Consider the following 25,288-nt stretch of genomic DNA (forward strand, 5'->3'; position numbering starts at 1 on the left):
CTGAGACAAATATTCGGCCCGGATATTTCCGCGGAATTTGGCCCGACTGGCCCACCACAACCAGCTCACAGATACTCTAGTGACTTTTCGGGTCGAGGTCCATATTACAAATACTTGAAATACAAGACCAACAGACAACTAATTTAAAGGAGCATTCAGTGATTTGGGTGATTTGGAAAACCACCCAGTCCGCCCCGGTAACAAAATGTGCACATGCACACGCTCTACAGTGGGGGGAAGTGCAACAGCATGTGCACCAAGGCCCGCCCCCACACATGATTGGAGGAAGGCCCCTCTCATCCTGATTGGATGAAGGCTTTGCCACCCGCCACCAAAACTGAAACTAGGGTTTTTTGACCCCAGGGGCTCACTGGGGACAGGGAGGAACTCCTTATATGGTCAGCACACTCTATAGTAGGGAGGATTATCCAAATAAAATGAATAAATAAGTGATATTTGAATGAAGCGAAATCACTGAATATACCTTTAACATTTGGCCCAGATACCAGGCCTGGTACGTCCTGTGGCCAGTCCACCCCTGGTGGCGGTGCTCCGTCGTTCACAATCAGTTGAAACCCCCCCCCCCCCGTCGTACAGTATGGTGGCTCCTGCTGTGTGTGTGTGTATGTGTGTGTGTTTGGTTCACATGTGATTCACATAATTGTAGTGATTATCATGGTACGTACTCATCATCAACGTACGACATACCAATTTGATTCCCGGTGATTTCCTGATTTCACTCCTCCATGTAGAAGTTTACATGACTGTGCCCGTAGGGGCCGCGGGGGTTCGGGGGCTGGGCGGGCGGGGCTACCTGGCCTACAGTGCCGGTGGGGGCGGAGCTCCGGGCCACGGCGGCGGAAGAGGAGCCATGGCGTACGGCCTGAAGGCGGCGGAGAAGCAGCGGGGGGCGGAGGAGAAGCTCTACGACCTGCTGCCAGGCATGGAGCTCACGCCTCTCAACCCGAACGCCATGGCGCTGAAAACCTCCGGACTCAAACATCCAACACAGGTAGGACCAGTGTTGTTTTTGGCAGCAAATTTCTATTTTAGTTTTAGTCATAGTCTCTTTAGTTTGCATTTAGTTTTCATTTAGTTTTAGTCACATTTTAGTCACCCGGAATGTTTTATTGCAACCAAGTAAAAATGCAACATGCAAAAATTCAGCATGCAACCAAGTGTAAAATGACTCATACTGGATCTCTTGTCCACTAGTCCCTTCCTAACATTTTAGTCTAGTTTTTAATCTGTTGACGAAATTGTCAATACATTTAGTCTTAGTTTTAGTCATCATAGTTTAGTTTTCATTTAGTTTTCGTCAGTGAAAAAAGGTAGTCGACGAACATTTTTCGTCTTAGTTTTAGTCATCATAGTTTAGTTTTCATTTAGTTTCCATTTAGTTTTGTGAAAAAAGGTAGTCGACGAACATTTTTCGTCTTGGTTTTAGTCGATGAAATCAACACTGGGTAGGACGCATGCACGTTTTTTTTTGCTCCCGATCCGATTTCGATCATTTGATTTTGAGTTGATACAGATTTTTTCCCCGATCCGATATTCATATTTTTATAGAACACTTATGAGAGAACATCCAAACGGGGAAGCACGCACATCTCAAAAATGTTGACAAAAATATATACATACAGAAAGAAGGTAGGAAGTCCGCACATGCACCGTTCTTAAGCTCCCAGTAGTTTAGTTTAGTTTGTCCAACATCACAGACAATATCCTGTCTATATATCATGATATGGATATAATATTGATGATATAGGGATGTTGCTCCAGATCCGATCACTTGGAAATGACGTGATCGGGACAACCCTATTGACGACGGTAGTAGACCGAACTAGTCACTCATCGCTCCCTCCCTCCCCCTCCCCCTCTCCCTCTCCCTCTCCCTCTCCCTCTCTCTCTCCCTCCCCCTCCCCCTCCCCCTCCCTCTCCTCTCCCCCTCCCCCTCCCTCTCCCTCTCCCTCTCCCTCCCGCTCTCCCTCTCCCTCTCCCTCTCCCTCTCCCTCTCTAGGTTCTAGAGGAGGTGTGTCAGAAGAACAACTGGGGTCAGCCTGTGTACCAGCTCCACTCGGCCATCGGTCCTGACCAGAGGCAGCTGTTCCTCTACAAAGTCACCATCCCCGCCCTGGCCACGCAGTACCCCAACGTGTAGGTCTACCGTCTAACAATAATAACACCACAATAGTTTCACAAACACTGGGTCCGGACACATTTGTGGGTTGCCATTTGATTTTTAATTATTATAACATCTTCAAAAAAACATTCCCGCAGCCATCCGTTCACCCCAGCCAAGCTGTGCACCGCAGTGGACGAGGCTAAGCTCCATTCCGCAGAGCACACGCTGCAGACCCTGGGTCTGCAGGCAGAGGGCGCCAACGAGGCTGCTGCCGCCGCGGCCGCCGCTGCTTCTGCTGCTGTGACCTCAGTGGCTTACCAAGGTATGTGAAGGTCCCCAAAGTAACAACTAACTCTCTCAAATAATGGTTCCTAAAAGAGTCCCTGGACCATTCAATGGAGCCCTAGACCGTGACCAGATCTGAGAGCCTGCCATCGTGCAACCTCCAGCTTTTCACCAGAGGAGAAAAACTGAATTTATTTATATTTTATCCAAGGGACACCCGCACACCGCCACTTGCTAGGTTGGGCGGGTGTCCCTTCTTTCTCCTACGTTGTACGCCTCGTCACCATGATGCTAGGTTGGGCGGGTGTCCCTTCTTTCTCCTACGTTGTATGCCTCGTCACCATGATCGCACCTGCTCCAAATTGCCTGCCGGATGTGCGGAAGTCATCTCTCTATATTTATATTTTATCCATACTAGAGCATGTCTGAAATAAATATCAGAGTTGAAATCGTATTCAATGTAAATATGAAATAAATGCTTAAACATGTAGCTAGGTGTAATGTTAGAGACCACAAAAGTGAACCTTTCAAGCCTGTTTTCTCAACTCGCTGTTTTCTGCAAGACATTACTCTATAAGCCACATCTCCAAAAAATAAAGAAAGAAAAGAAAGCAGAAAGCTGTACCACTCGCTCGTCCAGCACCCCGCAAGGTGCACCTCGTCTAGCACCCCGCAAGGTGCACCTTGTCTAGCACCCCGCAAGGTGCACCACAACTACTAACTACGTCTAGCACCCCGCAAGGTGCACCACAACTACTAACTACGTCTAGCACCCCGCAAGGTGCACCACAACTACTAACTACGTCTAGCACCCCGCAAGGTGCACCACAACTACTAACTACGTCTAGCACCCCGCAAGGTACACCACAACTACTAACTACGTCTAGCACCCTGCAAGGTGCACCACAACTACTAACTCTTTATTATGGGATTTTTGGAGTACTGTATGTGAGCGCTTGGGCATGCATGTGCGTGGTGTGTGTGTGTGTGTATCAGTGCAAGTTGTCCGTGTGGCTGCACGTGCATGTGAGCGTTCGCGCGCGTGCGTGCGTGTGTGTGTGCGTGCGTGTGCGGTTTTGACCACATGTCCTGTCCTTTCTGTGCAGGCTACACCCTGACCAGCCCTCCGAGCTCCGTGGGGTCTCAGCTCAAACAGGACCTGACCGCCTACGCCACCTACGAGGGCTACCCCGCCTTCGCCGTGGCCACGCGCCTCGCTGACAGCTACGGGGTGTTCTAGAGAGCGGGGGACGGACGGACGGACGGATGGACGGACGGACGGACGGACGGACGAGTGGCAGGAACGACATCCGCGACGAATGTATTCTGGATGTCGGCCTTCTGTTGCCAAGAAGAAAAAGAAAAGTCTTTCCAGATCTACAATATGAAGTTTAACCACTTTCAACCACAGTGTTTATAAGTAAACATGAAAAAAAAAACATCTAAAATATTCACAATTTTTAATTCCTTTTTCAAAATCTTCTAAAAAAATTGTTTAAAAAAAAAAAAGCTAAAATAGCAGGGGCTCTATCTCACGCCACCTAACCCCTTATTCCCAAATCTTCTTTGCCATTTATTACTAGTTTAAAACATTTCAAAAGTAGTTCAACTAGCCAATCTACATCGAAACGTTGTGAGCTTGTAGATCAGCTATTTGTACTATTTTAAAATGTTTTAAAATAGTAAAAAAAAAGGCAAATAAGTTTAGGGATAAGAGATAAGGGCTGGTGCAAGATCTATAGGGACATTTCTACAACCATGCAACGCATCACATCGCTTGTATATCAGCTATTTAACGTAATGTTTTCTGGCTTTTGAAATCATGTCGTATTGACAGCCATGTCTGAGCCAAGTCTATGGACTTTTTAAATGTTTGTTTAGAGCACTTTTACGCCATATATGGCATGGCCAAGTCTATAGACTTTTAATGTTTGTTTGGGAGCACTTTAATCAAACATTACCAGGCGCCCCTCACGTCACACGAGTGCGTTTTTTTTATACCATTTCCGACAGTTAAAGGTCCAGCCGTATGAGACTTACTTTTCTCAACGTATTGTGGGAACGTGAGTGAGACACCCATTGAGAAACTCAGATTGTGAATTTCATGTAATTTGCCATTTTAACGTGGTGTTCAAATGTTCATACAGAAATGGTGATGTATATCTTTCTATGGGTGGAGGTTTTTACTACTGTGAATGGATGCTAAATCCTGCTCATGGACCATGGGGTCCTTGCTTTTAAATACACTATTGGCTTTGGATATGACAATATTGAGCTAAAAAAAACAACATTTTAACAACCTTGTGTCCTTGTGATTTTAAGTGAAATTGTTCAAACGCGGACAAAAAGCTCACAAGTTGTGAGATTGTAGCGTGACACATATTGCACACGGAAATATACAACAGGGCTTGGTTAACAGTCGTTAATGAAGTTAATCGATAAAACGTTTGAAGTTTAGACATTTTGAAACAACGATGACATTATTATTCTAGGACCCTCTGGAAAACGAGACACTGTATCTCAAGGGGTTATTTATTCATAATAAAGAACATCAGATATAAGGTTCTAAAAGCTGCTGATAAACAAATGATCCACCTCTCTTTGATGTATTTTTTATTCCCCTGTCTTTCCATCTTTTCATTTTAATATCCCGCCATCTCTTTCTCTTTTACCCTGCATGCAGGTTTTCTATATTCTATTTTATTCAACGTATATTTGATCTGAAACAGACCTTGATTTCTAATAATAATTGGTTGGCTTATTGGTTGAGTAAGCAAATAGAAATAGCCTTTGATTGGCTAAGGGCTGTAGACTGTTGTGGTATAGAACCAATCAGATTCAAATGGTGGTTGATGATTGTTTAATAAGTCTTGTTTTTTTTTTTACATTTTATTTCTTTTTTTTATTTGGTACTAAGGGAGATTGCAGTTGCACAGTACGTTTTGTTTTCTATAGTTAAAACATTTGCTATAAAACGTTTCATTCTATAGTTGGTTTATGGTTTTAGTATAAGCTGTTTTTGTCCATGTTGTGGCCCCAACCATATAGTTTTATACACGTGTGAGAAGATTAGACCTTTCTTGTCTTGTGTACTATTTTTAATGGTACTGATGCTCCCTGGAATACGTAGTTTTCATAAACTTCACATTTGTAGTTTCTAATCCCTTCTTTGAGTCACCATGGGCCAATGTATTCATTCTTTTTTTCTTCTGTACTTATAGTACATGTGCCTTATGATATGCAACAGTAGACTGTAGATGCAATGGTGAGTCATATTGTTCCACTGAGGATAAAACCATTTTTGTTGATGTTCAGGAAATAATGTGATGAAAGCCAGAAAACAGAGGGCACACTAAGCTGTGTTGAGTCTTGAAAAGTGTGCCTATAAAGCCAAATTCATACTTAAAACCCATTTACCGCTACCATTATTTAATCCCTCCGTCGCGTCCTGCCAGGGTTTTATCGCGCGTGACACTTACTTTGAAGAGCCAAATATCCGTAATCGCATTTTACTATGAAACCATTCCGTGTGTGTTGACGAAGCTGGTGCTTGTTCTCTCGGTCGGTGGTGGAAAAAGTGGACCGCGAGTATCACAGCGCCTGCTACAGGCCGTTGAAAACGCTTGTCTGGGACAAAGCGACCCCTGCAATGTCGCTTCTGTGAGATAAAGCCGTCTGAAAACAGAGCCAGCAATGTAAGTGGATGCGCGCGCATTTTCAAAATGGCCGCGCCCATTGGGTCAGAAGCATAACAAAGCTAACGGACGGTAGATTTAGATACGATCGTATTAAAACATGCATTAATGAATACATCGCTGTTAAAACGGCTTTTCCGTTTGTGGCAGGCTACAAGATTCTACGTGTTAATATTCCTATGTTCCTGGCGGGCAAACGATTAAAGAATGCTGAAAGCCAACCATTTGCCGATCTACAAACTCACTGTGAGTTTGTACTAGATCTGCTGAACAATCCATTGGATGTCTCAGTCCAGAGACAATGTTGAATCTCTGACGTGGTCTCACTTCACCACCGTAAACTCAACGTGTCAAAAAGCTAATATTGACGAGTTGGCGGGCGTTATTTATTAGCAACGAAATCCAGAAAGATGAATGAACTTTCAGATCAGACACTGCCAATTAAAGCCCAACGGTGCTGCTGTTTTACTTGTCAGACCCATGAGAAACGGCTCAGAGAAAAGTAGCACACATTAACACATTGAGAGCCCACGCCATAATGCCCAAAATCACTTTCACCTAGAAAATCCATTCACATTTTTTATAATTCAGCTGACTGTGGAGACACATGCTGGAACTTTTTACTTTGAAATGTTTTATAGTTTCTGAGTTATTTAATTTAAACGCCAAATGCATTCTCAATGGCGAAAACACAAACTTTGGCACCACGTGTTAACAAAATATATATATATATATATATATATATTTTTTTTAAAGACGTCCACAGACGTCTTGGGCTATGCACGTGCGGTAATACCCAGGACGTCCACAGACGTTTTGGGCACAAAATGTGTTAAGTACCTCCCAGGTTAGATGAAGGACACTAAAACCAATAATTATAATCCCAGGGTGTTTGTCAGCTCCGGTCCTGCATGGGGGAGTCTCATCCAGTTAATTGGTTCTGTAAACTCAGGTTTGAAATTAGAGGCGTACAGTAGTAACTTCATAGTACAGTATGTAACTTTGCCCATGTGTTTACATAACAAAAAATAACTACATGTTTTTTTTTTACCCATAATTTCCTTTAACATACCAGCCAGCAGTCATCAGCCATTGGGGTGTGGTGCTGTTTACCATGCAGAAGCGCACACTCTGTATTTTGGTTTTGTTTTGTTTTGGTAGACGGGGACGTTTTTTGGGGGTGAAACACAGGGCAAAGTTACAAACCATGCCTTTAAATTAGACGGCTAGAATGAAAACCAGTCCATATCTTTGGGTCCACATAATATTCTAGTAGCAGAGGACCACAGTTCCAAGAGTCAGTATTAAAAGTGTGTGTAGCACTTAGAACGTATTTTTATACCATAAAGTAATAATAATAAAAAAGTAAACAGTTCCAGGAAACTGTTTGTATAGTTATTTTGCATTCTTTTCTTTTTTTCTTTTTTTTTGCGGGGGTTGGGAAATTCACTTGAATAATTGACTCTGAAACTGCAGCATTGTAAAATAAATAAAAGGTATGTGGGTTTAAATTGAACACTAATTGTTTGTTTTCAACTCCAGAATGTGGAGGAAGTTTTTTACATTGGAGAGCTCAATGCACCTGATCCATAATCACCCTCAATGACATGAATAAAACAATGACTTTTTGGAAACATACACAGTGTGTCCATGGAATCATTTTATAATCATTATTTATACAACTCAGATTATGTATGACATGTACTTATAAAGTACTTATCTCCCTTAGAGATAGGGTGAGAAGTTCAGTCACGCGAGAGAGAGACTCGGAGTAGAGTCGCTGCTTCTTCGCCTGGCTGGAAAGGAGCCAGTTTAGGTGGTTCAGGGCATCTGGTTAGGATGCCTCTCGGGCGTCTCCCTGTAGGGAGGTCCTCGAGGCACGTCACACTGGGAGGAGACCCCCGGGGCAGACCAAGGCGCAGTTGGAGGAAACACATCGACTCACTGGCCTTGGAACGTCTCGGGATCCCCCAGGAGGAAGTCACTTATGTTGCTCTGGAGAGGGAAGTCTGGATTGAGCTCTCTGGTGGAACTGTTGCCCCCACGACCCGACTACGGATAAGTGGTTGAAGATGTATGTATGGATGTACGTACGTAGAAAGAAACAATAATACATCTGTAGTTTCGTTCTGTAGTATATGATTTTAGACTGTTGTATACCGTTATAGATGAGAAACGTATGACTAAAGATTTGATTAAATTATACATTAAGTAGTTTATAGAATACATAATTAAGGATTATATTTACATTATGGGAAGATTATTAACACATTATTATTTTTAACATAAAGCATTATGTTACAAATATTATGTTTGACAATTATTAGATTTGATTTAAAAGGACCATAACAGTGTACAAATGTTACGGAATAGGCTATTGTCTATACACTACACAGCTGTAGCCATAACATGTATTAAACATTTTGCCATTCTCTGAGGTTGTCAGTAATTACATTCAACCAATAGTAAGGAGTACATGGATCAGATCCTAGATCAGTGTCATTACAATTGTATGGGTATAGCCTATATGCACAACAGTTGTTTACTAAGGCCCTGTTCCATTTACTGTTTAGTGGTTCTCAAACTTTTATTTTATTTCTAGGACCCCCATAATTCAGAGAGTTACACGACCATACGGGTCATTTGGAACCCACTCAAGGACACTTTGAGACACACTGGGGTAGCAGAGTGTTTCCAGTGAGCCAACATGCACAATAGAGCGTCGCAGTCCCGCCTCCTACCCTGGACCAGGAAATGAAACCCAATGCATTATTCTCATAGACATTTCTTAAAGTATTTATTTAAAGACGGTTACGCCGCGGACAAAGCCAACTCGAGTCGTGACAACTCATGACAACACAAACAATATTTTGGACCAAACAAATAATTACAAAGAAGAAAAACAACAAGAAAAGTGTAACCTGCCGTTTTTTTCTTCTTTCTAATTATTTGTTTGGTCCAAAATATTCTTTGTGTTGTCATGAGTTGTCACGCCTCGAGTTGGCTTTGTCCGCGGCGTAACCGTCTTTAAATAAATACTTTAAGAAATGTCTATGAGAATAATGCATTGGGTTTCATTTCCTGGTCCAGGGTAGGAGGCGGGACTGCGACGCTCTATAGCAGCACCCTGACTCTGTTGGACCAGAATGGAACAGAGCCTTCATTAGTATCAGCGGTAACACCTGTGAAGGAAGTAGGGAAGGGACCCAGAAGTAGGAAGAGTTGTTCTGTGTGCATATACCCTATTTTAAGGAGTACAAGAAAAGGATTGGAAACATAATGGACAGGCGAGACAGGAAAGAGCTTTAAAGACATCTACTTTACACAGTTAACAAAATCAATTTATAAACAGGAAACCATCATCATTTGATGTACTAGCCTTGCGTTGCCATACTAATTATACCACTACACTGCACTGCGTATGAAGTAGGCTGTGTTTGATACGTGTTGTTTGTAGTATCAAGTTTTAATACCAATATTAGCAGTGTTTGCACGTGCGCGCGCGTGTGTGTGCACGTGTGCGTGCACGTGTGCGTGTGCGCGCGTGCGTGCGTGCGTGCATACGTAAGAGTTTATTACTTTTTCAGAAATGCAATGTTAATTGAAAAAGGACCCACTTTGGTTCTTGGAACAGCGGGTCAAATAATACAGTTTGTCCAGTTTGTCCGCAGTATATAGTTGTACTTGTGCTAATAATATAGCCTACTTGTACTCAGATAAACGTGGGGAGTTGTACTTATAGCTAATTACTGGTTGTACTTAGCTAATAGTAGTAGTTGCGCGTGACGCGGAACACGTCCGAGGTGCCCTGGTAGGCTGTGATCACAGGCAGGAAGATGTTCATGCGTTTGTAGTGTCCAAAGTGTTGTATCCTGTAGGAGCCTGGCGTACAGGATGGAGGAATGGACCACTCCACCGTGACGTTACTCTGTCTGTCTGAACCTTTCAGCCAATGGAACCTAGAGAGAGAGAGAGAGAGAGAGAAAGAGAGAAAGAGAGAAAGAGAGAAAGAGAGAAAGAGAGAAAGAGAGAGAGAGAGAGAGGGATTGTAATTCCATACCAACACTTAGTTCACTCAGGACACTGCCACCCTTAGATCTCCGTATATGGAGCTGACCTGTTCTTCTGACATTCCATATGTTGATCTGACCTCATCAAACCCTGTACACTCAAGACATATATGGCCAGTACAGAATTCATTCCATATGTTGATCTGACCTCATCAAACCCTGTACACTCAAGACATATATGGCCAGTACAGAATTCATTCCATATGTTGATCTGACCTCATCAAACCCTGTACACTCAAGACATATATGGCCAGTACAGAATTCATTCCATATGTTGATCTGACCTCATCAAACCCTGTACACTCAAGACATATATGGCCAGTACAGAATTCATTCCATATGTTGATCTGACCTCATCAAACCCTGTACACTCAAGACATATATGGCCAGTACAGAATTCATTCCATATGTTGATCTGACCTCATCAAACCCTGTACACTCAAGACATATATGGCCAGTACAGAATTCATTCCATATGTTGATCTGACCCGCCACCAGCACTCGCCCAGCAGTCTGCCGTCACCCAGGCGGATGTGTGCACTTCTCGCCCTCAGAACGTCTTACTGGTATTAGTTATACGGTTAAAATGGTTGTTTTTATTTTGTTTTGAATGTTCTTTGGTTGTCTTGATTTGAATTTGTCTGTTGTTGTTGTTGTGTGTGATTAAGTTTTTTGTATTTGTTACTCTGTTTGTATTTCTCCTTCCGGTCTGATTAATGGATATGTTATAGAGCTCCCAGAGACGCACGCGTGGAACTGTAGTACGTCCTCGGGCGACCTTTCTAGTCGACATGGCGCGCGCGAACGTTCCACTACACAGAGTGGCGCGCTACGAGCTTGTAGATCTGCTATTTAAAACCTTTGCTTCTGTAGAACGCCACAACGGTAAGGCCTTCCGGTCTGATCTTCGGATACGTTATAGAGCTCCCCGAGACGCACGCGTGGAACTGTAGTACGTCCTCGGGCGACCTTTCTAGTCGACATGGCGGGCGCGAACGTTCCACTACACAGAGTGGCGCGCTACCGAGCTTGTAGATCTGCTATTTAAAACATTTGCTTCTGTAGAACGCCACAACGGTAAGGCCTTCCGGTCTGATTTTCGGATACGTTATAGAGCTCCCCGAGACGCACGCGTGGAACTGTAGTACGTCCTCGGTAGGGTTGGGATTCGGAACCGGGTCCATTTCAGACCCGGTTCCGACATTGCGGATCCGGAGCCGGTTCCATCGTTTTTTTACTAACGGTTCCCCAAACGGATCTCATCAGTCGGCATTTAGCTCCGCTGTGTCTGTGCATGCATGCAAGCAGAGCCTGGGGTGACGTCACCCCACCTACAGAGTGAGTGGGGTCGGGGAGGATACGGCCACTGTTCTGTGCATTCAGCGACCGCCGCGGAGCGAGTGGGACACTGGGACAGTATGTCGCACAGATCTCCAAAGTGTGGTTAACAGAGAGGGAAATGACTGAGGCTGAGCAGTGAGCACGCAAAGTGCAATAAATGCGATGCTATAGTTCCCTCTGCAAAGGTTGTTGCAACTTGTACCACGTCCACATTGAGGAAACATCTCAAAATCAATATGCCTACACGAGTCCACAACTAACGAGAATAATCTAGGCACATCGCGTTTGTGAGCCATGCGGAAAGCCGTGCCCGCTCTCCCCGCAGCTCCACCACAGCCGGCGGGGGACGATCTGATGCAAGGCTGGTTCACTTTCCCCAGGCTAGTAACGTAATAGAAAATAAAAACTACTAACGTCTACACAGCTTTTCATTAGGCCGCGGCGTATTGTACAACTGTTGTTAATGGTGAACGCCAATGACTCGACGTCTTTCTGTCTGATATTTTATGAATCACGTTAACTATAGAGCCAAATCAATTTGTCTGCACTAATTTTGTACAACTTATAAGCAACTCAACTGCTTTTGATCTGGCTCTAAATTAATCGCGTGACTGTTGAGAGCCCAGCGTTTAGGTGCATATAGATTGATTACTTTATAAACAGTTTGCAGAAAAAAGCACAGGACAGTACAGTTCAATACAAGGTCTGCTAAGAGGATTTTATAATCCAAGAAAGCACTATGGCTTGTTTCCATTAGGGTAAGGGGTCCTTCATATTAAATTAATCTGAACATTAAAGACAACATTTGTCACCACAACATCATTATTGCAATGTGTACTGTATATTTAATATACAGTACAAATTGCAATATACAGTACAAATTGCAACAATGATATTGTTGTGGTGGCTAGCTGCTGGTGGTGGTGAAGTTTAAATAATAGTGCCACCTCATAATTGTAAAGTGCATTTTCAATAATTGAATTAATGAATTTGTGTTAATTATGTACTTGGTTAGGTTAGTTATAATATAAGCATAATCTATGTCAGAAAAAAAGTGGTAAAAAATAATATTAGGATCCGTTAAGGGAACCGTTAGGAACCGGAACCGTTAAGAGGGATCCGGGAAGGATCCGGATCCGTTAAAATCCTAACGAATCCCAACCCTAGTCCTCGGGCGACCTTTCTAGTCGACATGGCGGGCGCGAACGTTCCACTACACAGAGTGGCGCGCTACCGAGCTTGTAGATCTGCTATTTAAAACCTTTGCTTCTGTAGAACGCCACAACGGTAAGGCCTTCCGGTCTGATTCTCGGATATGTTATAGAGCCCAGCAACACCGGCCGACACCTCCAAGGCTTCCTGGGTGATGGCGAGGAGGAGGAGGAGGGCTGCCACGTCACCTCACAGTCCAACTGTCTGTATGTACGCCTCTGCTGTGCCTGAGGGAGGCACGCGCGCACACACACGCGCACACACACGCGCACACACTCACCTGCCCAGGCCATTGATGCCAGACGACCCTCGGGCCAGGCACTGCAGCCTCAGCCTCTCCACGGGATCTGAACTCACACACAGACGTCTCTTGGCGTCCAGCGCCATCTCTCGGTCGTGCCTCGACGTCCTGGCCATGGCTGAACACACAGAGCACATTAATATAATGTGTAACATTATAGTGGATGCAGTTAGCTTAATGCTAATTCCGATTAGCATAGTTAGCTTCTTATCCATGCTACAGTACTTATACCATATCACTCATTTAGTCCGTTTTTAGATCAATAATAAACATTACTGTATTCTGGTGACTGGTTTAGCACAATACAAACTCGGACTCATTACATAACATGCAAATCACACCACCACTCAATATAAAAATAAAACGTTGTCTTATAAACAGTGTTGGGCATCGTTACTTTAGAAAGTAACGTCGTTAGGCTACTGGATTACTGCCCATAAAAATAATCCCTTACCGTTACAAATTACCTTCTGAGAAAAGTAAAAGGTTAGATTATTTTCCGTTATCCGACAATTAAAACCCATTTTTAATGCTTGCGCAAGTTGTTTACATTGTATTAGGCTACTGCCTACCACCATTGCGCCGCATTATTACGGCCCTAATTAACTCTATGGTTAAAAACGAGAATGATACACACCATGAACTGACCATAGACAATATCCCCTTTACAGCTCTCTCTTGATTAACGAATATAATTCACCACAATCGCCAGCCTATACACGTAGGACTGGACAGAAAGGCTGTTGCGCTGCGCTCCAACCAGCCAGCAGCGCGCATAATGCCCTCTCCACGGCGCACACCGCGGCGCATGAACACCACCACCACCGTGGACCCACGTATGAACTACATAGTTTATAAGAAATGGCACGGCGGCCATCCAGTGACAGTAACAGAATGAGAATCCTGTAACCTGTTATTTTGGGGGGGCATTAGCCCTGAAACATGACTGTCATGCTCGTGAAGTACGAGCGTCATGTGAACCATGGCTAGGGGGGCATCAACAACAGCCTGTTGATGATGAATGTTACTATGAAACTTAAACAATTCATTAAACTAGTACTCACCTAATGACGCAGCCACGGAGGATCTACCATGTTTAACGTAATTCCAAAGTGTTTAGCCTACATTGTTTAAGTCAAAGACGCATGCGTTTTTTTGGGCTTAAAGCATGTTGTTATTATTCCACTACCGGCACTGTCATGGCAGCTGGCTACAACCGAAACAACTTCCTCTTCCTCTTCAAAATAAAAGCTGCTTGTAACAATACTTTTATTTCTTAAGTGAACTTACAGGATGTAGTAGACGCAGGACGTGTCCGTCAAAACACCACAATACAACACAACAAAGATAACTCTCAAATAATAATACCTCGTTGGCCGCTTGTTGTGTAAAGAGGTTCTTGATGCTTCTTGAGTTTCATACAGTCCTTTGAATGTCCTTTTGACCGTGTTTAATAACTTTAAACAGTTCAAACACACTACTCTGCTGCGAGTGTGCTTCCTTGTGCAGACCAGAGTCTGAATGAGTGAGAGAAATGTTTGTACCACCTGTGTGCAATGCCAGGCAATCATGCATCAATCAGTCAATCAATCATGGTCCAGTGTTGCTACTGACAGACAGGGAACTTGGTTCTGCCTCAGAAAGTTATCATCACAAAATGTTTACATTTTTAACCTCATATGAAATCAATTATGAACCACATATTTATTATTGTATCATGACATTATTATGAATTATGCTTTATGAACTTATGACCATGAATTGTTGTATTTTAGCTATTTTAGTCTTTTTAAAGTAAGCATTTTAATAGCAGCACTTACATAGGAAGTCAGAGAAACGAATCAAAGAAAAGACCGTCATCTGCCAGTGGAATTCAGAACAGCGCCACAGCCCATCCACATGTATGAAGGCATATGCCTCTCCCCTCCTCTCCTCTCCTCTCTTTTTGAATGAACAGACAAAACACAAAACACAACATGTTCATTAATGTTATTCTTCACAAACTAGACATTTTATTCATATTTAGAAAATGCAGAATCCAATGGCGTCGGTCTGGGCTCTCCACGCCGTTTGCAAAGGTCAATGGTCAGCAAAAAGACTGCCTCCTCTCTCCCCTCTCTCCACAGAAGTGAAAACAGACAAAACACACCTTTAAAATATGTTCCCTAACCCTATTCTTCGCAAACGAGACATTTTATTCATATTTAGAGCGTCCCAAATTCAATGGGGACGGTCTCGACTTTCCAGGACGTTTGCAAAGGTCAATGGTCAGCAAAAAGACTGCAACGGTGACCCTTTGGGCCAAATTCTTAAAAAAACGGGGTGATATATATTTTTAAAAATATGTAAGAACCTCCAATATCCATATTCAGGACATGTCGAATCCAATGGAACCGGTCTCGAATTTCCACGACGTTTGCAAAGGTCAAAGGTCAGCCGAAAGACTGCCACGGTGACCTTTGGGCCAAATGCCTTAACAATTAAGTGATAGATATTTTTTTAAATATGTAACACCCCCGAATATCCATATTCAGGCCATGGCGAATAAAATGGCGTTGGTCTCGATTTTGTGGGACTCTTACAAGCGTCCGATAAAGGGAACTACACTGCAATGCTAGGCCTCGGGTCAGATTTGAGGTTCCCGAGGTCGCAGAAAAAAACTCAGACCATCACGAAGATCGGCTCGTCGCCGCGATCGCAGAGGTGTTCGGCCCATCCCGAACAGACTTACGATCGTCGTCGTAGGCGCGCGTGAACGTCAAACTTTGCTTCACTGGAACGCCACGACGGTGAGGCCTTCCGGGATGATTTTCGGATATGTTATAGAGCTCCCGGAGACGCACGCATGGATCTATAGAACGTCCTCGGGCGACCTTTCTAAGAGGCACGGTCTCGTTTCACTTTTTCAGCCAGGACGCTGTTAGAGTCTATGGGTCTATGACGTGTCTGCATGCACAGAGCCAAAGTGAAGGACGTTTTGTACGACTGTCGGAGGCGTACGTCCGAGACACCTAACCGTTCGTCTCGGCTGGCTCTCCGACATATCCGAACGTCGGACCGTGATGTTTTATCGTTGGCGCGTTGTAGCGCGTCAAAGTCGGCAATTTGTAGGCGTTCGTTCAAGGCTACCGCCGCGGCCGTATGTCCGTTTGGCCCGAAACCTATACGGCTGCGATCGGGGCCGCGACCCGGCCGCGGTGATGGTCTCGGATTTGTTCTGCGACTTTCGCGTCAAAGTCGCAAATTTCGAGGCTTTCGTGCAGGGCTACTGTCGCGACCGTATGTCCGTTTGGCCCAAACCCTATACGGCTGCGATCGGGGCCGCGACCCGGTTGCGGTGATGGTCTCGGATTTGTTCTGTCGAATTTCGCGACTTTTCTCGCTAACTTACTTTGTGGGAGCAGTTTATGCTAATGAAGGGCGTGGTTCCGGCTACTTTGTGGGTGTGGGTTATGCAAATTTGATGGGCGTGGTTTCAGGTACTTTGTGGGTGTGGTATATGCAAATTAGTGGGTGTCACTTATGTAAATTAGTGGGTGTCACCCCGCCTACTTTGTGGGAGTGGTTTATGCAAATTAAGGGTGTGGTTCCTGCTACTTTGTGGGTGTGGGCTATGCAAATTAGTTGGTCATTATGCAAATGAGTGGGTGTCGCCCGCCTACATTGTTGGAGCGGTTTATGCAAATGAAGGGGCATGGTTCCGGCTACTTTGTGGGATTAGTTTATGCAAATGAAGGTGGGTGGTATGCAAATGAAGGGGAGTGGTATGCAAATGAAGGGGCATGGTATGCAAATGCAGGGGAGTGGTATGCAAATGAAGGGGCATGGTATGCAAATGAAGGGGCATGGTATGCAAATGAAGGGGAGTGGTATGCAAATGAAGGGCGTGTTTCGGCTACTTTGTGGGATCGGCTTATGCAAATGAAGGGGCGTAGTATGCAAATGAAGGGGCGTGGTATGCAAATGAAGGGGAGTGGTAGGCAAATGAAGGGGCATGGTTCCGGCTACTTTGTGGGATTAGTTTATGCAAATGAAGGTGCGTGGTATGCAAATGAAGGGGCGTAGTATGCAAATTAAGGGGAGTGGTATGCAAATGAAGGGGCATGGTATGCAAATGCAGGGGAGTGGTATGCAAATGAAGGGGCTTGGTATGCAAATGAAGGGGCATGGTATGCAAATGAAGGGGAGTGCTATGCAAATGAAGGGTGTGTTTCGGCTACTTTGTGGGATTAGTTTATGCAAATGAAGGTGCGTGTATGCAAATTAAGGGGAGTGGTATGCAAATGAAGGGGATTGGTTTATGCAAATGAAGGGGCGTGGCATGCAAATGAAGGTGCGTGGTATGCAAATGAAGGGACGTGGCATGCAAATGAAGGGGAGTGGTATGCAAATGAAGGGGCGTGGCATGCAAATTAAGGGGATTGGTTTATGCAAATGAAGGGGCGTGGCATGCAAATGAAGGTGCGTGGTATGCAAATGAAGGGGCGTGGCATGCAAATTAAGGTGCGTGGTATGCAAATGAAGGGGAGTGGTATGCAAATGATGACGTACATCGTGGAGGGAACATGTACGTCATCATGTACGTCATCGTGGAGGTAACATGTACGTCATCGTGTACGTCATCGTGGAGGTAACATGTACGTCATCGTGGAGGGAACATGTACGTCATCGTGGAGGGAATATGTACGTCATCGTGGAGGGAACATGTACGTCATCGTGGAGGGAACATGTACGTCATCGTGGAGGGAATATGTACGTCATCGTGGAGGGAACATGTACGTCATCGTGGAGGGAACATGCACGTCATCGTGGAGGGAACATGCACGTCGTCGTAGATGGAACATTTACGCCATCGTGGAGGGAACATGTACGTCATCGTGGAGGGAACATGTACGTCATCGTGGAGGGAACATGTACGTCATCGTGGAGGGAACATGCGCGTCGTCGTAAATTGAACATGTACGCCATCATGTAGGGAACATGTACGTCATCGTGAAGGGGACATGTACGCCATCGTGGAGGGGACATGTACGTCATCATGGAGGGAACATGTACGCCATCGTGGAGGAAACATGTACGTCATCGTGGAGGGAACATGTACGTCACCGTGGAGGAACCATGTACGCCATCGTGGAGGGAGCATGTACGTCATCGTGGAGGAAACATGTACGTCATCGTGGAGGGAGCATGTACGTCATTGTGGATGAAACATGTACGTCATCGTGGAGGGAGCATGTACGTCATCGTGGAGGAAACATGTACGTCATCGTGGAGGGAGCATGTGCGTCATCGTAGAGGAAACATGTACGTCATCGTGAATGGAACATGTACATCATCACGTAGGGAACATGTACGTCATCGTGAAGGGGACATGTACGTTATCGTGAAGGGAACATGTACGTCATCGTGAAGGGAACATGCACGTCATCGTGGAGGGAACATGTACGTCATCGTGAAGGGGACATGTACGTTATCGTGAAGGGGACATGTACACCATCGTGGCGGGAACATGTACGTCATCGTGGAGGGAACATGTACGCCATCGTGGAGGAAACATGTACGCCATCGTGAAGGGAACATGTACGTCATCGTGGAGGGGACATGTACGTCATCGTGGAGGAAACATGTACGTCATCGTGGAGGAAACATGTACGTCATCATGTAGGGAACATGCACGTCATCATGACGGGAACATGTACGTCATCGTGGAGGAAACATGTACGTCATCGTGGAGGGAACATGTACATCATCGTGGAGGGAACATGCACGTCGTCGTAGATGGAACATGTACGCCATCGTGGCGGGAACATGTACGTCATCGTGGAGGGAACATGTATGTCATCGTGAAGGGGACATGTACGTCATCGTGAAGGGGACATGTACGCCATCGTGGCGGGAACATGTACGTCATCGTGGAGGGACCATGTACGTCGTCGCAAATGGAACATGTACGTCATCATGTGGGGGACATGTACGTATGTTCCCGCTACTTTGTGGGAGTGGGTTATGAAAATGTGAAGGGCGTTGTTTCGGCTACTTTGTGGGTGAGGGCTATGCAAATTAGTGGGTGTCGCTTATGCAAATTAGTGGGTGTCGCCACGCCCTTCATTTGCATACCACGCACCTTCATTTGCATACCATGCCCCTTCATTTGCATATCACGCACCTTCATTTGCATACCACGTACCTTCATTTGCATGCCACGCACCTTCATTTGCATACCACGTACCTTCATTTGCATGCCACGCACCTTCATTTGCATAAACTAATCCCACAAAGTAGCCGGAACCATGCCCCTTCATTTGCATACCACTCCCCTTCATTTGCATACCACTCCCCTTCATTTGCATACCACGCACCTTCATTTGCATACCACGCCCCTTCATTTGCATACCACGCCCCTTCATTTGCATACCACGCCCTTCATTTGCATACCACGCACCTTCATTTGCATACCACTCCCCTTCATTTGCATACTACGCCCTTCATTTGCATAAGCCGCTCCCACAAAGTAGCCGAAACACGCCCTTCATTTGCATACCACTCCCCTTAATTTGCATACCACGCACCTTCATTTGCATAAACTAATCCCACAAAGTAGCCGGAACCATGCCCCTTCATTTGCATACCACGCACCTTCATTTGCATACCACTCCCCTTCATTTGCATACTACGCCCCTTCATTTGCATAAGCCGCTCCCACAAAGTAGCCGAAACACGCCCTTCATTTGCATACCACTCCCCTTAATTTGCATACCACGCACCTTCATTTGCATAAACTAATCCCACAAAGTAGCCGGAACCATGCCCCTTCATTTGCATACCACACACCTTCATTTACATACCACTCCCCTTCATTTGCATACCACTCCCCTTCATTTGCATACCATGACCCTTCATTTGCATACCACGCACCTTCATTTGCATTCCAAGCCCCTTCATTTGCATAAGCCTATCACACAAAGTAGCCGAAACACGCCCTTCATTTGCATACGCCAATCCCACAAAGTAGCCGAAACATGCCCTTCATTTGCATACCATTCCCCTTCATTTGCATACCATGACCCTTCATTTGCATACCACGCACCTTCATTTGCATTCCAAGCCCCTTCATTTGCATAAGCCTATCACACAAAGTAGCCGAAACACGCCCTTCATTTGCATACGCCAATCCCACAAAGTAGCCGAAACATGCCCTTCATTTGCATACCATTCCCCTTCATTTGCATACCATGACCCTTCATTTGCATACCACGCACCTTCATTTGCATTCCAAGCCCCTTCATTTGCATAAGCCTATCACACAAAGTAGCCGAAACACGCCCTTCATTTGCATACGCCAATCCCACAAAGTAGCCGAAACATGCCCTTCATTTGCATACCACTCCCCTTCATTTACATACCACGCCCTTCATTTGCATACCACGCCCTTCATTTGCATAAGCCACTCCCGCAAAGTAGTCGAAACCACACCCACAAAGCAGGTGGGACGCAGCCCACTAATTTGCATAAGCAAAATGTGAGGTGTGTGTGTGTGTGTGTGTGTAGTAGTAGTAGTAGTACAACATACGAGATGATGCCTGATCTTCTGACATCCATAGTTGGTTGACTGGATGGCGTTGTCCTCACCTGGAGAGAAATGCCCCCGGAAATATGTTCCATCCATCCATCCATCCATCCATCCATCCATCCATCCATCCATCCATTTATTTATTTATTTATTTATTTATTTATTTATTCATTCATTCATTCATTCATTCATTCATTCATTCATTCATTCATTCATTCCCCCCGGAAATAAATAAATAAACAAGGATAATCATCCATCCATGTGTGACTTGTTTGACACACATCATGTCATGTCATGTCAAGTCATGTCTGTCTATAGCAAGAGGTGGGGGGGGGGGCAGACAGCACTAATATAATAAACAAACGTGAACGGAGCACTGCTGCCAACATAGTACACGCATATAGTGGCCATACTGGCATACTCACCATAGCCTGGTCAAGGTTTCCCCTTGGTGGACGTGTCATTTCCAACTATTGCCACCGCGAGAGCCCCGGGAGCGCGTCCGGGACGGCGGCCCGGTTCGAACGAGATTCCCCCCGTCCGAAACGGACAAGGGACGGCCGAGATAGGGCCGGGGACCCCCGCGGACCCCCTCCGCGGACCCCCGGCGGACCCCCGGCCCTATGGAGGGGCCGGGATTGATTTATCCTTAGTCCTTAGTCCTTGTCTTGACTTTTGACTTGTTGACTAAAAGGTAAAGTGTGATTTATTTTTGATTTATCTCAGTCCTTTGACTAAAAGGTAAAGTGTGATTTATTTGGATTTATCCTTATTATTGTGAAAGATGTCCCCCAAATGTAAATTATTAATTCATTATTATTATTTTAATAATTATTATAAATGTGCAAAAAATATATATATAATTTATTTTACATGATTTCCTCTGATAAGTCCTAGTAGTAAAAAGGAGTAGTAAGGTTGAAATCGTTTTTTTGCAAGTAGAAATTAATCCGGGTTTTACAGGGTTAGTCATTCATTCATTCCCCCCGGAAATAAATAAATAAACACGGCTAATCATCCATCCATGTGTGACAATTGTTTGACACACATCATGTCATGTCATGTCTATCTATAGCAAGAGGTGGAATTGACGTCAGATCTTCTACACAAAGCAAAACAAAAGGGAGCAGTGCACCACCCTGTGGCACCAACTGGCACTGCTGACTGTTACAAGTTGACAGTGGATTATCTTGGATTATGTCCGCCAAAATACATTCCAATGGTACATTTACTTGACCAAAAGGTAAAGAGTGATTTATTTGGATTTATTTATTCTGGATCCTTAGTCCTTGGTCCGAGGTCACGAATCTTGACTTGTCTCGAACCAGCGTCCTCTCACACCATCAGCAACTGCCAGAACCACTGAGCCATCGTGGAATACTCTTAAACATGGATTTTGGGTCATTTTATCTTTTAGTTTTTTTGGAAGAAAAAAGTATTTTACCAATGCAAAGGGTGAAATATTGTCATAATGTACGTTGTGTTTGTTTTGGAAAGGAAAAACTGTTTTAATGTACTTTTTACTGACGTTAGGGTAGATTTTGTTTTAACAGTACAGGACTCTCTCTCTCACACACACACCAGAGACTGGCAGCTGATTGGCTCATTCAGGGTTGCCAGGTTGGTGGCTGTCAGGTTGTCTAATGCCTGCTGCCTTGTGTGTGTGTGTGTGTGTGTGTGTGTGTGTGTGTGTGTGTGTGTGTGTGTGTGTGTGTGTGTGTGTGTGTGTGTGTGTGTGTGTGTGTGTGTGTGTGTGTGTGTGTGTGTGTGTGTGTGTGTGTGTGTGTGCGTGCGTGTGTGCGTGTGCGTGTGTGTGTGTGTGTGTGTGTCTCTAGCTGCTGTGGAGAGAGTGAAGAAGATCAGAGACTATGCCTTCGTCCATTTCTCTCAGAGGGAAGACGCCGTTAATGCCATGAACGCCCTCAACGGCAAGGTCAGAACTTAGGCCAGAACTCAACTAGACTAGTCCGGGGGCTGACATGTGTGTGTGTGCGGGGGGGCATAATAATATGCAGATTCAGCAATAAATAAACAGCATGATTAACTGTAAATATGATCCATGGCCAAATATGAATTGGGGGCCCCAACCAGGAAAATGTCTCTCTGTGTCTCTCTCTGTGTCTCTCTTTACTTTTGGAAGATGGCTGTCTTACTGTAACTTGTTCCCCAGTGCTCGCACCTAAGTTAGGCATGTATAGTTATTAGTCGAGGTTATATAAATGGCTTGTATCACCCGGCACAGTGCTCAATAAAGGACTCTTTAACCCATTTTGGGCGGGAACCCCTTTTGGTGTTCCCGCAGATCTACAAGCTTTTTCAAAAATAGCAGACCTACAAGTTCATAGCGTGACACTCGGTGCCGCGCTATGAACTTGTAGATCTGCTATTTTTGAAAAATCGTGAAAATATGGCGCAAATCTTTGAATATATATTCTTTCAGAGCGAAGAAAACTGTCAGGATTTAGAAGACATTTTGTAGAATTATCTCTGTCTCTCTCTCTCTCTGTCTCTCTCTGTCTCTCTCTCTCGGTCTCTCTCGGTCTCTCTCTGTCTCTCTAGGTCTTAGATGGTTCTATAGAGGTGACTCTAGCCAAGCCAGTGGATAAGGACAGCTATGTGTCTCTGTGTCTCTCTCTAGGTCTTAGATGGTTCTATAGAGGTGACTCTAGCCAAGCCAGTGGATAAGGACAGCTATGTGTCTCTGTGTCTCTCTCTCTAGGTCTTAGATGGTTCTATAGAGGTGACTCTAGCCAAGCCAGTGGATAAGGACAGCTATGTGTCTCTGTGTCTCTCTCTAGGTGTTAGATGGTTCTCCCATAGAGGTGACTCTAGCCAAGCCAGTGGATAAGGACAGCTATGTGTCTCTGTGTCTCTCTCTAGGTGTTAGATGGTTCTCCCATAGAGGTGACTCTAGCCAAGCCAGTGGATAAGGACAGCTATGTGTCTCTGTGTCTCTCTCTCTAGGTCTTAGATGGTTCTATAGAGGTGACTCTAGCCAAGCCAGTGGATAAGGACAGCTATGTGTCTCTGTGTCTCTCTCTAGGTCTTAGATGGTTCTATAGAGGTGACTCTAGCCAAGCCAGTGGATAAGGACAGCTATGTGTCTCTGTGTCTCTCTCTCTAGGTCTTAGATGGTTCTATAGAGGTGACTCTAGCCAAGCCAGTGGATAAGGACAGCTATGTGTCTCTGTGTCTCTCTCTAGGTCTTAGATGGTTCTCCTATAGAGGTGACTCTAGCCAAGCCAGTGGATAAGGACAGCTATGTGCGCTACACCAGGGGGACGGGGGGCCGCAGTGCATCCTCTCTGCTGCAGACCGACTACGCTGCCTACAGCCTGGGACAAGTGCCGGTCCGATACCTACCCCATTAATGCATATATACCATGTTGAGCTTGGAAATCAGATATATATATATTTTTCAAACCATTAAAAGTGGGATTATAGGATTTAGAACCTTATAGTTTAGAACAGAGATTTTCCAAAAATAGCAGATATGCAAGCTCACAGCTTGTACATCTGCTAATTTTGAACTTTTTTGGAAAAACCTTGAAAGTGTTTAATTATTTTGATATTTTATAATCTGCCTCAGGTCTTAATGCATTGACTAATACTAATTCCAACTAGGGTAGCCTACTTACTTAATGACTTTACTTAATGTAAATTATGTCCAATACTGACTCCTCTCCTCTCCTCTCCTCTCCTCTCCTCTCCTCTCCTCTCCTCTCCTCTCCTCTCCTCTCCTCTCCTCTCCTCTCCTCTCCTCTCCTCTCCCCTCCCCTCCCCTCTCCTCTCCTCTCCTCCCCTGCAGGTGTATGATCCTACGACAGCCTACCTGGGTGCGCCAGTGTTCTACGCTCCCCAGGCGTACGCGGCCATCCCCAGTCAGTTCCGCTTCCCAGGGACCAAGGCTCACATCGGGGGCCGGGGTCTGATCAGGACCCCCTCAGTCAGAGGTGAGTGATGGAGATCATTCTGAGCTTTTCATTCTGATCATTCTGAGCTTTTCATTCTGATCATTCTGAGCGATCATTCTGATCATTCTGAGCTTTTCATTCTGATCATTCTGAGCTTTTCATTCTGATCATTCTGAGCTTTTCATTCTGATCATTCTGAGCGGCTATATGCACCTGCATAAAGAGTGGCAAAGTGAGTTTAACGTCGTTTAATGCAGGACGTTTCTGTTTGGATCAATGGGCTGTCAAGGCCAGAAAGCTGTTAAAGGGGCATTCCACTCATTTTCAACATTTTACTATGTCATTAATATACCTTAGAACTGTTGTGTGGAAATAATAAAAAAAGTCCCCCCATTCTGTGTTTCCTAGAACTGTAGGTCTGAAAGAAATCATTAACATGGTGAAACACATCTTGATGATGTCATCAAGATGTGTTTCACCATGTTAATGATTTTTTTCATAATTGCAGTTCTAGGAAACACAGACTGGGGGGGACTTTTTTATTATTTCCACACAACAGCTCTAAGGTATATTAATGACATAGTAAAATGTTGAAAATGAGTGGAATGCCCCTTTAAGTGAATTTACTGCATTGTGTGTAGCATTTGATCTTTCAAAATCAGCTGACACTGCCTGCATATTACAGTCTGATTGAAGCAAACCAAATCTGAACACAAAAATAAATTATTTGTGTGCTTGAACATTCTTCTTATTAAGCAAGCAACTTGAATCAAAA

General features: G+C 44.6%; 2 protein-coding genes across 2 annotated transcripts in view; one reads left to right on the top strand and one right to left on the bottom strand.

Annotated features, from left to right (window-relative positions):
* Window positions 1–3,650, top strand: part of a1cf (apobec1 complementation factor) — a gene marked incomplete at both ends in the record, with an annotated part of 18,362 nt that extends 14,712 nt beyond the window's left edge. The window contains 4 exons of the mRNA XM_079492608.1: window positions 753–1,012; window positions 2,021–2,157; window positions 2,281–2,447; window positions 3,517–3,650. Of these exons, the coding sequence (XP_079348734.1) occupies window positions 753–1,012; window positions 2,021–2,157; window positions 2,281–2,447; window positions 3,517–3,650 (698 nt within the window). The remainder of the gene's footprint in view (window positions 1–752; window positions 1,013–2,020; window positions 2,158–2,280; window positions 2,448–3,516) is intronic.
* Window positions 3,651–9,405: 5,755 nt separating this feature from the next.
* The window catches only part of asah2 (N-acylsphingosine amidohydrolase 2), a gene marked incomplete at its 5' end in the record, with an annotated part of 49,490 nt that continues 33,607 nt past the window's right edge, over window positions 9,406–25,288 (bottom strand). The window contains 3 exons of the mRNA XM_079491984.1: window positions 9,406–10,064; window positions 13,009–13,147; window positions 14,398–14,401. Coding sequence (XP_079348110.1) covers window positions 9,869–10,064; window positions 13,009–13,147; window positions 14,398–14,401 — 339 coding nt within the window. The 3' untranslated portion in view covers window positions 9,406–9,868. The remainder of the gene's footprint in view (window positions 10,065–13,008; window positions 13,148–14,397; window positions 14,402–25,288) is intronic.

The sequence above is a fragment of the Electrona antarctica genome (genome assembly GCF_951216825.1).
Source record: "Electrona antarctica genome assembly, chromosome: 22".
Lineage (NCBI taxonomy): Eukaryota > Metazoa > Chordata > Actinopteri > Myctophiformes > Myctophidae > Electrona > Electrona antarctica.